We start from the raw sequence: 13,465 nt of genomic DNA on the forward strand, positions 1-13,465 counted from the left end.
TCGAGAAGAGTCCCTTTCAAAATACTCGCCCACTCCTTAAAATACCACCACAACACCGGACCACAAAACATCAACAAGAGAATCTCCTTCCACGTACCCAAGAGAAAACTGACCTCGCACTCGCCGAAACCCCGCACATCCGCAGAGCAAGAGCGGGTGGAAGAACCTTCTCCTACATCGCAGCCAAGACCTGAAAATTGCTGCAATATTGGATGCGCCCCCACCCTACACATCTTCAGGAAGGCCCTCAAGACCTGGCTCTTTGACTGACCAGAGCTGTCACGCCGCCCCCAGCGCCTTGAGACACTCCCGGGTGAGTAGCACCCTTATAATCACCCTGGTTGTCCCTAACCTTCAGTGCACAGTCAATCAATCAATAACAGAAGAATGTCCTGGCAGCTGCCAAAATCTGAGTTCACACGAACCATTAATCAAAATTGAGCAATTCCGTTACCCCAGGGAATGTCAATACAAGGTTTTTCAAATACAATGGTTTACATTCCACTTATTATGAGAAAACAGGTACATTTTCTCTGAAGTCCATCCCAGTCTACATATCAGTATACTAAGGGTTTGTATAGCTCAGCATTTATGACAGACTTGACTAGTACAGCAGTGGATGGACATGACATCTGAACACCTAGTAGAACAGTGGGCATACAACTGTTCGAAGTTAAGGTAGGAAGTTATTCGAATTATGTACTGCATAACTGATTTTTGAGGAATATGTATTGTATAATTTTAATTAATTCTACAATAAACTTCTGGCTGACCCCTAAGTTAAACGTGAAGTACTGTTTTTAGTGGCATTTATCAAGTCCTCTGATCCAGAAAAGGCCTCCAGCCACCTATCTTTTTCAAACATAATATTCCTCTATTCTGAGGCAACATTTGAGATTCTTTCCTACATGGCCTGGGATGTCGTGGAAGCAGTTGTCCTAAGAAAATCAGACTCTTCCAGTCGTGTCCTGAAGGTTAGGGTGTGAGGCTTTTTGACTTTGTTAGTGGAGCGTCTCTTTTCCCCCACAAAATTAATGGGTGATTATGGTGTGAACAAGTCACTGTCCATGCATGCATAAGCAAATGCAGAAGGTCCATACTGCAGGTAGGCTCTCACCTCCAAATTTTCCCCCTTTTTTTATTATTAGTAGTATCAAAAAAGAGAAAAAGACAGACCTATAAATAACTATAAATACAGACGCGTGCAACAGCATCAAACATTGAGAATACATTATTTATTTATTTATAACGTTTTATATAGCGCAAACTTGATCCGAAGGATATCAGAACGCTTTACAATTTGAGAGAAAGGTAACAAATCAAAACATGATAGAACACAAGTAGGTCTACAGAGAGTATTAAATGGTTTTAATGATTTTCTGTACGATTTAGGACGATCAGTGAACACTTCCAAGACTTATGTCATGAGATGTGGTGCGGGGATGAAAAAATGTTGTGAAATGTTTATTGCGGACCAAAAGATTGAAACAACAAAAAACTTCTCATATTTGGGTGTCATGTTCCACCAAGAAGATACGTGGGCACAGGCAATAAGTTCTAAAAAATTCAGTTTTATTAACACTATATTTGCACTCTCCCAGTTTTCGAAAAGATTAGGGAAAAGACCAGCGGTGGAACTTTTGCAAATTTATTGGGCTAACAGTATTTCCACCGCAACCTATGGTTCTGGGGCATTGCAAATACACATTCTCTACAAGTAGTGGAAAAAAAATTCCTAAGCTATCTATTGTCGGCACCCAGAACAACATCTGCGTACGTCTGCCACGCCGAATTGGGTTTAACGTATTTGTCTGACATTATTAAACTTGAGTCAGTATTATTGTGGCATCAAGTATGAACTAAAGAAGAAATCACATTAAATAGGGGATATTTTAAAGGATATTTTTAAATTGGAAAAAGTACTAAGGATCCCATGGATTTATTTTTTTAATAATTTTATGCAGAATCTGGGTCATCCGGAGTATTTTACTGATCCCGAATCCCTGCTATCAATAAGCAGGAAGGAATTAAAAAAAGAAGGTATTGCAATGTTGGCAATGACAAGGTTGACTACTGAAATTTTTAAGCCCACGGTATTAGAAAATCAAATGATCTTAAGTGTTTTTAAAAATGCTGCCTTATCTAGCGATAGTTCCAGTAGGGTACAATAGGTTTTTATTAACAAGATTTAGACCAGGCATATTCCATAGACTTACCAGCTTTCCTAACATGAATAATTGGAGCTGCACCATGATAGCATGTCCTTGTGACGATTGCTCATGTCAATCCACCATCCATGTCATTTTTTTTATGGTTTTCTTTTTTTATATTAGAAAAGTGTGGATTCGACCAGTGTTAAAAATTATGGGGTTTAGGAATTGCCAACCTGCGTATATTGCACTGCAAACCCTGGACAACGCGGATATGATCTGGAAAGTTGCGATGTTTCTAAAAAGGGCGGTTGGTTATCGGAAGAGTATAGTGTTTTAATGAATTTTGGATTTTATCTTTGTTATTCGTGATTATATCCCTGTTTTTAACTTTTATTTATGACTAGCAGCCCGCCCCAGCATTGCCTGGGGCAGAAGGGGGCTGGGGGCTGCATTTTTAGACCAGGGCTAGAAGGTGGCTGGGGCAGCATGTTGTCGAGCGGTGCACCCGCCGACTCCCTCCTGCCCCCCCCCCCCCCCCGCCTCCAGCCTCCCGCCCCCCGCCTCCCGAGTACCGCCCCGCCTCCCTCCCGCCCCCGACTATTTACTTTTCATACCTGACCCGCCGCTTCTCCTCTTCATGTCGCCACCACTGCACCGCCGCCTCTTCATGTCGTCGCCGCCGCTACTCACTGCACCGCCGCTCCTCCATGACGCCGCCTCTCCTCCATGACGCCGCCTCTCCTCCATGACGCCGCCGCTCCTCCTTCGTCATGACGCGCGTCGCGGCCAGGGGTAGGTCCCGGCCCCTGGATTTTACTTAGGCCGATCAATTGAATGATTCTTGTGCATCAATCAACTGGACAGAGGAAAATCCTGATTTGTAAATAAATTGCAGGCGTACTAACCACTTAGGTACTAAGCTGCAGAATTTTGTTTGATATCCTTATGTGCATACTTGAACCAATGGAGCATTATCACTATGTTGTGGGTCCCTGTGCACATATGCATTCAAATTGAACTTTCTGTAAATAGCTCTGACAAATTTTTCTGGCAAAGAAGCTTAAATATTCCCCAGCAAGCATACGGGTGAGCGTCTGTTGATGATAAACTATCAGTTGTTAGTGTGTATTAGTACATTTTAGTTTAAATATGCTTTTTTTTGCAACTACATATGTCTTTGCTTCAGATTAAAGACTTAATCCTTTTTTTAGGATTTACAACAGCTGCAGCATCTTCAGCAACAGAATCTCAATTTACAGCAGTTTGTGTTGGTGCATCCTACCGCAAACCTGCAGCCAGCTCAATTCATCATCTCGCAATCTCCACAGGGGCAGCAGAGTAAGTTGGTTACGTGACAGCTACAGCAATGTGTCCGTAAATATTTGATTGAGTTGCATCACATAAGACAGAGTTTCATACCTAGATTGCATACGAGAATTTCAAGGAAAAAACTTGGGAAGATTGAACTATAGTGATATGCCATGCTGTGTGGCTTTTGGTGCTATGCGCAATATTGCGCTGAGAACAGACATATTCGATTTAGTGGTTACACATATGTATTGAGGTTCTTAGCTTATTGTAATCAGTGTATTCATAGATTTGTGTATACTGATGTATCATTAGCCATGTACTGCTTATATTCTAACCTCTCAATTCACTATGAACACCATTCATATGGCTCTAATCCAGCCTACATATGAAGCAAGATCTATTCTGCCCATGGTTCAGTTAATATTAGAGCCAATAAAGATCACTTTCTTGAATCCTTTTTTAGTAGGCAATCTAAGATGTTTGGAGACAAAAATCAGACCAGAGTGTCACAACCCGCATTCGTAAGCGAATACTCTGCTATACGGTCTTGTACCTCTGCAGCAAAGAAAAGATACAGTGCTGTCAGTTTCATTTCTATTAATTCTCAAGAAAGTGCGATATGAAGACTAGACTCCTTGAAGAGGTGGTTCGTCAGACATCGGCTCTCATTATCCCCATCTATAGTTCTACTACCTTCTGAGTCATGAAAGTATCCTTTTTAATTAACCAGTTATTTGAGTAACTACCAAAACAAGAGGGTAGGTGTTTTTGAAATATTCAAGGAGGAGCACAATCAGCACTACTGATATTTCTACAACGAACTACTATAATGGTCTCTCTGTATGATGTACCCCATATCCAAAACACATTTGTCTGTGCAGGCTAGTCAGAAGATGCTGACCCTACCCTTTAATTGTATTCCTTAAATTGGCAATGAGTTATAAAGATGAAGGCTGAAGCAGAAGCTTTGAAATCTGGTGAATTGGTAAAGGAAGATATTTTACAAAAGCAGCACACTTGCATTCCGTTCTGGAAGAGAGCACTCTGGAGAAAAGAAATTAATGTACAGCAACTTTTTGATGTATTGGGATGGGATTGTCACCTGCATGAAGTATAGTTGTGTTCCTCTGTCCTGAGTGCACAACTACAAATCGGGTGTCCTGATCTTTGAGTTTTGGCCTGAGCCTCACATGAATCTAGGGGTGCCCAGAGGCCTAGATCTGTCTCTTGACATGAGTGAGGTCATGGACCTGTCCTGTGGCCTGGAGGATCTCAGCAAATATGCCTTCTATATACTGACAATAGACCGCTGTCCCAGCCATTGGCTTAGTACATAGAGTGATGGTGGCAACGTACCATTTTTAGTTAATCCACAATAGTGATCTGACCGTTCCATCTGTGTTACTTTAATGGAAGCTACTGGCCTTCTCATGTAAGTTATGCTTCTTTGTGCTAACTCCGATCCTAGCGCTGAAACCCCAAATGTATGTTTGGTCTATGTGTATATGACCTGTACGGTAGATGCTTGGTGTGCATGAGTGTAACTAGAGTAATGGAGGCTCTTTGGTTCCATTTTCGATGCCTCTGTCCTGGCCTTTTGCACAAGATAGAGAACAGTTGTTTTCTCAGACAGTAAAAGTGTATTGCTGACATTCCTGTAGCTGGAGGGAGAACTTTGATTAGGCCTTGGTGTTTAAGAAGTCTCCTGCAGTGCCTCTGCACCAATGTCTTCCGTGCCTTAAGCTCACTCTCCGATCTTGTATACATCTGTAAAGTGTTCCTCAAGAAGAGGGGTAATAATGATGATGAGGAGGAGGCAGATCATTTGTTACTCTCACTACACTGCTAGTTGCCCTGACACTTCACCTCTGACTGAATTGGACTCTTCATTTGGGCCTCCACTGAGTAAAGCATCTCCTTTTCTGTTATGATGCATAGGGCAGCTCAAGTGTTGGAAACCGAGGGTAATATGCTTTGTGAAATTTTTCAGCATGGTTTTCTTAAATCTCCTAGCCTTCATGGCCTTTTATCGCGGCTCTGGCACTATGATCATGACCTGGTCTAAGCCTTGTTCGATGCCACCAGTAAGCCAACCGCCCCTCCCATTGCTAGGCACCGCAGGCCTGCTGCTAGTGACCCAGCCTTCTTAACTTGGTGCAGGCCTCAGCCAGAAAAGTCAACCTGATAGCTCCCCCTGATAGAGAATCAAATTTCATTGATGCACTTGGCAAGAAGGTGTTCTGCTACTTTGTGTGATATCTGAATGCAATCTGCGTGCTGCGCAGATTCACTCATGCCACCTGGAATATAGTTAGCTAGATCTTACCTAGCCCACCGTCATATATTTTGGAAGTCCTTTACAAAAGCAGTACACAACGGACTGACTGTGGTCAAATACATTTTGAGAGCTTGGCTGGATGTGCTGTGGCAGTGGTGTGGTGATTTGTCATCAAACCGGTATGCGCAAAACATGTTTGTTGGAGAATGTGCAGGTATCCCTCATGGATAGGCCCTTTAATGGCCCCAGGCTGTTTGGTGACAAGGCCGATTCAGTCCTAGAGAGATTTGAAGATAATTCCACCACAATCTGATACTTGAGTTTGCTCTATCCGACCTGCCACCTCCATCAGCAATACCGGAAGTTCAGTGTTTAGTCGCTGGGACTAATTTACTGCTAAAGGCAGCCATCTCAGCCCATACAGCAGTCTGTTCAGCCCTTTCATGATCTAAGGTGGCGGAGTGGCGTCCGAGGACAGGGCTACCATCAACTGGACAGTCGTCATCTTCCTTGCTGCTGTCAAGACACTCTGATTTTTTCTTTGGGAGTCATCCATTGGCAGTGGGGCTGCAGGATATGATTTTACCTGTCTAGTTTGCATGTCAGGCCTCGAAAAATCATAAAAATGTTACTAGACTTGCAGGTCTAGTGACTTAAATAATTTACTCAACCTCATAGAGCCTCAGAGCCTCAGATTTTCTACTGCACGTTGTGCAAGAGAGTCTCCATTGAGCGCTGCCTAATTTTATTCAGTTCTGAGTATTTTTCTTCAACTTTTGCCTATTTTTTCGTCATGTCTGACAAAGAGAAGAAAGCACTTTTTAGAGCCTGTGCTACTTGCTCAAAAAATAGGTTGTTTGTTAAGGACAAACATGAAAACTGCATATACTGCTTATATCCGGATCATAAGGCCACGGACTGCAAGATTTGCCGAACCTTCTCCACCAAGACTTTGAGTGACAGAGAGGGACGTCTCCTGACTTGGCTGCAGAAAATGAAGGACCTTAAGGAAGTTATGTCTTCTGACAGTGAGGGCTCCTCTTCGATGGTGTCATCAAGAAAATCGAAGAAGAGGGGTAGGTCTCCTCCTACTACATCTGATGAGCCCCATGTCAAGGCCTTGCCTGGGACCTCTGATAGGTCTGATAGGCCTGCTTCCCAAAAATCTCCTCACCACAAGTCAAATTACAAGACGTCAGTTCTGAGGAAGGTGAAATGGAGCAACAACACTATGTTCCACAAGATTATTATGACCAACAGGAGAGGCCACGCAGGCAGGTTCCTTTGCAGAAACCTCCACGTCAGTCTCAGCAGGAGATGGTGGCGATGCCATCCACTCTCATCTCTGATCTACTATTAATGTTGCAGGACTATCGGAGGCGATTTCCTACTCCAAAGGAGGTTCAACAGGTACGCCCTCCTACACCTCCGCCTCAGTTATCTCAACCAGTGGCAGAACACTCTTTGCCTTCAAGAGGGCGTGACCCAGGGCCTGTAGAACATCCACAAGAGGTGGTGCCCATTCGGGATGATACGGATGATGATAATGGCTCATCTGATGTAGATCAGCAAGTGGACCCTGACCAAGATCAAAATATAGACTGGAATCAGGATGACCTTCGAGATCCAGACGTCACAGGGCCTGATACCGCAATCTCTCCTCCAGCAGATATCGGAGGTTTTCACACCTTGATGGAACGAGTTTCCAAGAGATTTGGTCTTCCAGTTACCACAGTTCAGTCAGAATGTTTTTTGTATGATTTCAAAGAACCATTCCGGAAATCCGTACGTTCAATCCCCATCATTGAACATGTTTGGTCTGAAGGCCTAAAAGCTATGCAGAATCCGGCCACGGTCCTCCCGGTGCTCCCCAGACTGGAGAAAAAATATGAGGCGCCAGAGGGCAGCCCGGCATGTCTACTAGGTCAACCAAAACCGGACTCGGTTATTTCCCAGGCCACACAGAGTAAATCTAAGAACCCATCCACACCGTTAACGACGCCACCGGATAAAGAGGGCAGGCGTTTGGACAATGTTGGAAAAAGATTCTCCACAATGGCCAGCCTCCTCGTTAGGGCGGCTAATGCTTTGGCGATTCTGGGGAGATACGATCACCAGATGTGGTGTGACCTCTCCCCGTTTGTGGAAGAACTTCAGGATGCATCTTAGGATGAGGTCAAAAAGATCTTACTGGAAGGGGAGCGAGCCTCTTCTGAGGTAATCGACTGCGCTATGGATATAGCAACTACGGCCTTCCGAGCGCTAGCCGGTTCGGCAGTTCTGAGACGCCAGGGTTGGGTGCAAACCACGTGGTTTAGACAGGAGGTACAAAATAAAATTCTGGGTCTGCCTTGCGATGGGGAGATGTTATTTGGCAAACACGTGGATGACGCCCTACAGGGCATAAAGAAAGATACAGATACGGCCAAGTCCTTAGGAACTTTACAATACCGCAAAGTGCCCTTTAGGGGAGCAAGAGGAAGAGGATTCTCCTCCTATAGAGGCGGCAATCAGCACCGCGACTCTTCCAACTCCCAACCTGTCCAAACATACAAACCCCAGTATTCACAGAGGGGTTCTTTCTCTCGCCAGCCGCCGAGAGAACGACAAGGGCAGGAGAGGAGAGATAATACCAAGAGACAATAGCGGCAGGTGGCTCTTTCTACTGTTCCTGTACCCTCGTTAACACCAGTGGGGGGCAGGATTGCCCAGTGCCTCAACAACTGGATGTAAAGAAAAGCGAGGGAGGCCTCCTTTACAGTGCAATTTGGGACAAGGAGCATAAGACTGATAAGAACCCTTTGGTGTATTTCCCATATATCTCGAAATGCCAGATTAACTCAAAATATGTACTGTGTCATTCAATTAAAACCATATAATAAACAAATCAAAACCTTAAACAGTGTGTATGTTATAAAAATATACAATTTATTACAAATCAATTAAAACAATTGTTATACAGCGTGATAATAGTACCCAAAATCACGTACAATTTCAATATAAAAATAAAGTCAATAAAAAATACACAATTTTTAAAATTAGTCAAGGAATCACAGTTGTTGTAGCTATCAACACGGTACATATTTTGAGTTAATCCGGCATTTCGAGATATATGGGAAATACACCAAAGGGTTCTTATCAGTTGAGTGACCTTGGGACTTTCCCCAGTTCTTTCAACAACTGGATGGTCATAACAGACCAGTGGGTCCTAAACCTCATCAAGAAAGGACACACGTTGGAGTTCCAAGATCTTCCTCCAACGAGAACTCCAGACGCCTTTACACCCAAACATCTGAAACTCCATCTCGAGGCCCACCAACTCTTCACAAAGGGGGCAATAGAACCTGTACCTCTCTCCCAAAAGGGGAAAGGGTTCTATTCCAGGTTCTTCCTGGTTCGGAAGACGAAGGACAAGTGGTGTCCGATCTTAGATCTACGACAGCTCAACACTTATCTCATCAAGTTGTCCTTCAGGATGGTCACTCTTCAGGACATCCTCCGCCTTCTCAATCCAGGGGACTACATGGCAACCCTAGATTTGGAAGATGCTTACTTCCATGTACCCATTCATCCAGCTCACAGGCAATATCTTCGATTTACAGTAGGCAAGAGCCATTTTCAATTCAAAGTACTGCCTTTTGGTCTCCGGTCCGCTCAGCGGATCTTTACAAAGGTACTGGCTCCTGTGGCAGCCTTTCTCAGAAAGCAGTCTTTCGAAGTTTTCCCATATCTGGACGATTGGCTGCTAAAGGCTCCTTCGTTCCAAGAGGCGTCCAGGGCAGTCACGAGCTGCAGACAACTGTTTGAGCAGCTAGGCCTTCGGCTCAACAGGGAAAAATCGGTTTTGCGCCCCTCCAAAACAGCAAAGTTTTTGGGTGCGATCCTAGACACGGAGTGCTGCTAGAGGGCTCGTCACCCCCAACTCCAACATCTTGGCAACCTCAACCTTGATACTAGCCTTCAACTGGCCAGACACCTTGTATATTTGTCTCTTGACAGGCAACTTGTCACTGGCGCCCACACCATGTTGTCAGACGTGTGGGCAGGGAAATCAGTCCAGAAAACTTTCTCAGTAGCAGATAGCAATTCCTTTGTTGCTGTTCTGACAGTGTGCCGGAGATAACTACTCCTTCCACACTTCCATCTTGACCATTGGAGGACAAGAGGTCACGGCGAGAACCATTCTCTTCTTCCTTCCACCCATCGGTCACCATCAACATGATATCTGTCCTAATGTGGTGAAACTTGTGTCTGTTCACATGAAGGTCCCTGTTGGGGCTCCTGGGGGTACCCAGGTCTACCAAGTAGGTGACTTTCCCCTTCTTCTTGATTTGTTATGGCCCAGTCCACTTGTTCTGTAGTGCTCTGGGTCCCACAGGCTTCAAGACCAACACCAACTGTCCTGGTGGGTACTCAGTCATGAAGGACATCCGATCATACGAGTGCTTCACAAGCTCCTGGCAGGTTATTAGGTAGTTATTGATCTTTTGCATGTACTCTCCCATCTTGGAGTGGAGGCCCAGCACATAATCCACTATGTCCTGCTTTGGTTCCTTGATGGGTCTCTATAAAAACATAAACCAACTTTAGTGGTCCCCTTACAGGGTGTCCAAAGAGCAGCTCAAAGGGACTAAAGCCAGCACCTTTTTGGGGAACCTCCCTATAGGCCAGGATCATGACTTGTATGGTCTTGTTGAATCTTTTGACTAGGCTTGCCCCTGGCCTGGCAGGTGACACAGGAGCTCCTTGACCTCGAACATCTAGGGCCAGTAGAAGTAGTTGACCAGCCTCTCTCCGATCTTGGTCTGCCCTAGGTGTCCACCTAACGGGATATCATGGGTCAGGTTACTGAGGAACTCCCTGTACTGAGGGAGGACTGCCAATTTTCAAGTTCCCCTGATTTGCAGTCCCATGTCTCGCTGCACAGGAGGATCTCCTCCCAGTATACCTTATGGGTACCACTGGTATCCCCTTGCTCCTGTATGACAGTTGTCGAAGGTCCTCTGGAGTTGAGCATGTCCTTTGACTTTGACTGAGGTTGTTACTGGTGGGTCCTGAAGCTCTGCCAAGTCTGGCTATTCTCTTAAGGCAGCAGTGTCCTCTTCAGAAAGCCAGGCCTCCCCCTGAGGGTTGGGCTCCTTCTATCCCTGTGGACCTTTTGGAAGCTAAAGCTCCAGCCTTCCTGCCACTTCTCTTGACTCTAAGGACCTGGGCCATTGTTTCATGCCCCAGTACCCCTGACTCTCGCTTTCGTCCCTTTGTGCCTTGGTTGTTACACAAACCCATTTGGAAAGACCAATCATTGCTGCACGTGTTATTCTTTCCACCTCTGCCCAAGCAGAGGTTTTGAGATCATTGCCCAGCGGACGCTCTACTGGGATAGCAGGGATCACAGCAACCTGCTTTGGGCCAGTAGCTCCTTCCCACACAGTCAACCACAGCCATAGGGTGCGACTTTTATAAAAATTGTTTTCATTAGTTTTTAAATTGACAAACATCAGCAAAGGCAAAAGAAAAAAAAAGGTTACAGCTGGGTACATACATGAGTGTTACAAATCTATTGCACATGTTCAATATCAACTTAAGTGATCACGCCAATACAAGGCTTCAGTTGTCCGTTATGGACCAGTTTCAGTTAGCACCCAGTGGGGAGTGTCTGTGATAGCCATATATAATTTGAGCATGTGCCAAGTTAACCATATTTCTCCTCCCCATTTTGTCCGGGTAGTGTCGACTCCCCCTGGTCGTGCCGTGCAAAATATGTGCTGAGGGGGCCCATATATCCCCGGGCGTAACTGTTGCATGAATCAATGCCCAGTAATCTTCCTGTCTCTTTGAAGTAGGTCAGATCTCTCAGCCAGTCTCTCGTCCGTGGAACCAGGCATCCCTTCCATTCTCCTAGTGCACCGCCACCCCACTTTTAACCATAAACACCACCATGGCTAGAAGTTTGTGGGAGGCAGCAGGGACGTCTCTAACGTATCCCAGCAGAGCAACCACATGCTCTCTACGGGCACTCTTGCCCACCACGTCCTCAATTCGATTGAAGACTCTGCTCCAAAATTGAGCCACTCAACCACAGCCCCAGACTCAATGTAAGAAACCGCGTCCTCCATCCCGCATCGGACACATCGATTATTTGTTCACATTTCCATTTTACAAAGCTGTGTCAATGTGTGCTAGATCCTGTGTAAGTACTTGACGAGCATTAATCGCAGTCAGTAATTGCCGGATAGCACAGCCACTTGACTTCCAGCAATTGCCAGTTACTGTTGGTCCTAGGTCTCATCTCCATTGTTCGTTTGCCCTAGGTTTGATCACAGGAGCGTTGTCCTGCATGATTCTTTACAATCTTGTAATTACTTTGTTGGGGGAGGGAGTGGCAAGCATACTCACCAGGGCAGTGAAGCCTGCAGGTTCTCGGACAGAGGGATGTAGTGTTTTACTGGTCACTCGCAGGCGATAATACACGGAACCGCACTTCTCGCATCTCAATGAAGATGCTGTCTCCATGCAGATTACCAATTTCGGTGAGGCCTTTTGGGTTGATTATCTAAGTCTGGCCCTCGAGGGTAAGGGTAAGTTTTGGATTATGCTCAGCCACGCTATATAGGCATATAGGCAGTCCAGCTGCGCTTGTAGGAAGGGCCAATCCCACACCCAAGTGGTGCACCGTGCTGTGCCTCTAGGGCATGTCTGCAGGGTGCATATCGCCGTGACCAGGGGCACAGGCATGTGTTGTGTATTAACTACAGTGTGTGACAGGAGCATTGTTGAATGAAACCAATGATGTCCATGCTGTGTCTGTGCACAATATAGGTACAACTCTAAATTAGGGGCACTCAGGCCACTTTGCTCAAATGGGATTGTCAGCACGTCCCAAGCCAACCTAGGCTGTCTGCCTGCCCAGGTCAATCTGGAGATCAGTAATCTGAGACGGGCAAAGAAGAGACTGGTTAGTGGGAATGAAATATTAACACATAGGTAGAGGACTTTAAGCAGGACAACCATCTTAGTGAAGGCTATATTTCCTGTCATGGAGAGCGGCAGCTTTAGGCACATGGAGACTCTTTACTCCAGCCACTCGACCCTTGTTGTCTTGCCGCAGCTGGTCCAAGTCAGTGCTAGTCTATATGCTCAAGTACCTCACAGAGGCCCCTGCCCACTCTTGTGGAAACTCTGTTGCAAAGCGTTCAGTCACCTCCGTCACGGGGAAGGTAACAGACTTGGATCATTTTGTGTATTCTAGTGAGCCTACCAAACCGCAGGGATTTGCAGGCATCGGGCTGGAGGTTTACTGCCAGCTCTAAGAGGTAGAGAGTCACTTCATCTGCGAACATGGATACTATAAGTCCGCGCACATTAAAGGCCGGACCCCTTTAGGCATGGTGCTGCCGCAGACTGGACGCAAGCGGCTCCATCGCAATGGCAAAGAGGATTGGGGAAAGTGGGCATCCTTGCCTTGTGCCTCTGTTAATGGCTACCGGGGAGAGACCGTGCCGATGACACAGTCTTGCCCTGGGGAGTACATAGCGGAGCCTTATCCATTGGAGGAAAGGTTGGCCAATACCCAGTTCCTGGAGCAATGGGAATCGAAAGGGCCACTCCAGGGTGTCCAGCGCCTTTGTTGCATCGAGGTACACAGCAGCCACCGGAAGCTGTGGGTTCAGTACATGTAATAGTGCAAAGACAGTGCCTAGGTTTTGTGCAGCTGAGCGTCCTG

The 13,465-nt window shown here is 45.8% G+C and overlaps 1 protein-coding gene across 17 annotated transcripts in view; it reads left to right on the forward strand.

Annotated features, from left to right (window-relative positions):
- Positions 1-13,465, forward strand: part of POU2F1 (POU class 2 homeobox 1) — a 693,535-nt gene that overhangs the window by 371,691 nt on the left and 308,379 nt on the right. For all 17 annotated transcript variants that reach the window (XM_086935563.1, XM_086935552.1, XM_086935555.1 and 14 more), the window contains one exon: positions 3,365-3,491. In XM_086935563.1, the coding sequence (XP_086791689.1) occupies positions 3,365-3,491 (127 nt within the window). The remainder of the gene's footprint in view (positions 1-3,364; positions 3,492-13,465) is intronic.

Source organism: Lissotriton vulgaris, chromosome 8, assembly GCF_964263255.1.
Source record: "Lissotriton vulgaris chromosome 8, aLisVul1.2, whole genome shotgun sequence".
In the NCBI taxonomy this organism is placed as follows: Eukaryota; Metazoa; Chordata; class Amphibia; order Caudata; family Salamandridae; genus Lissotriton; species Lissotriton vulgaris.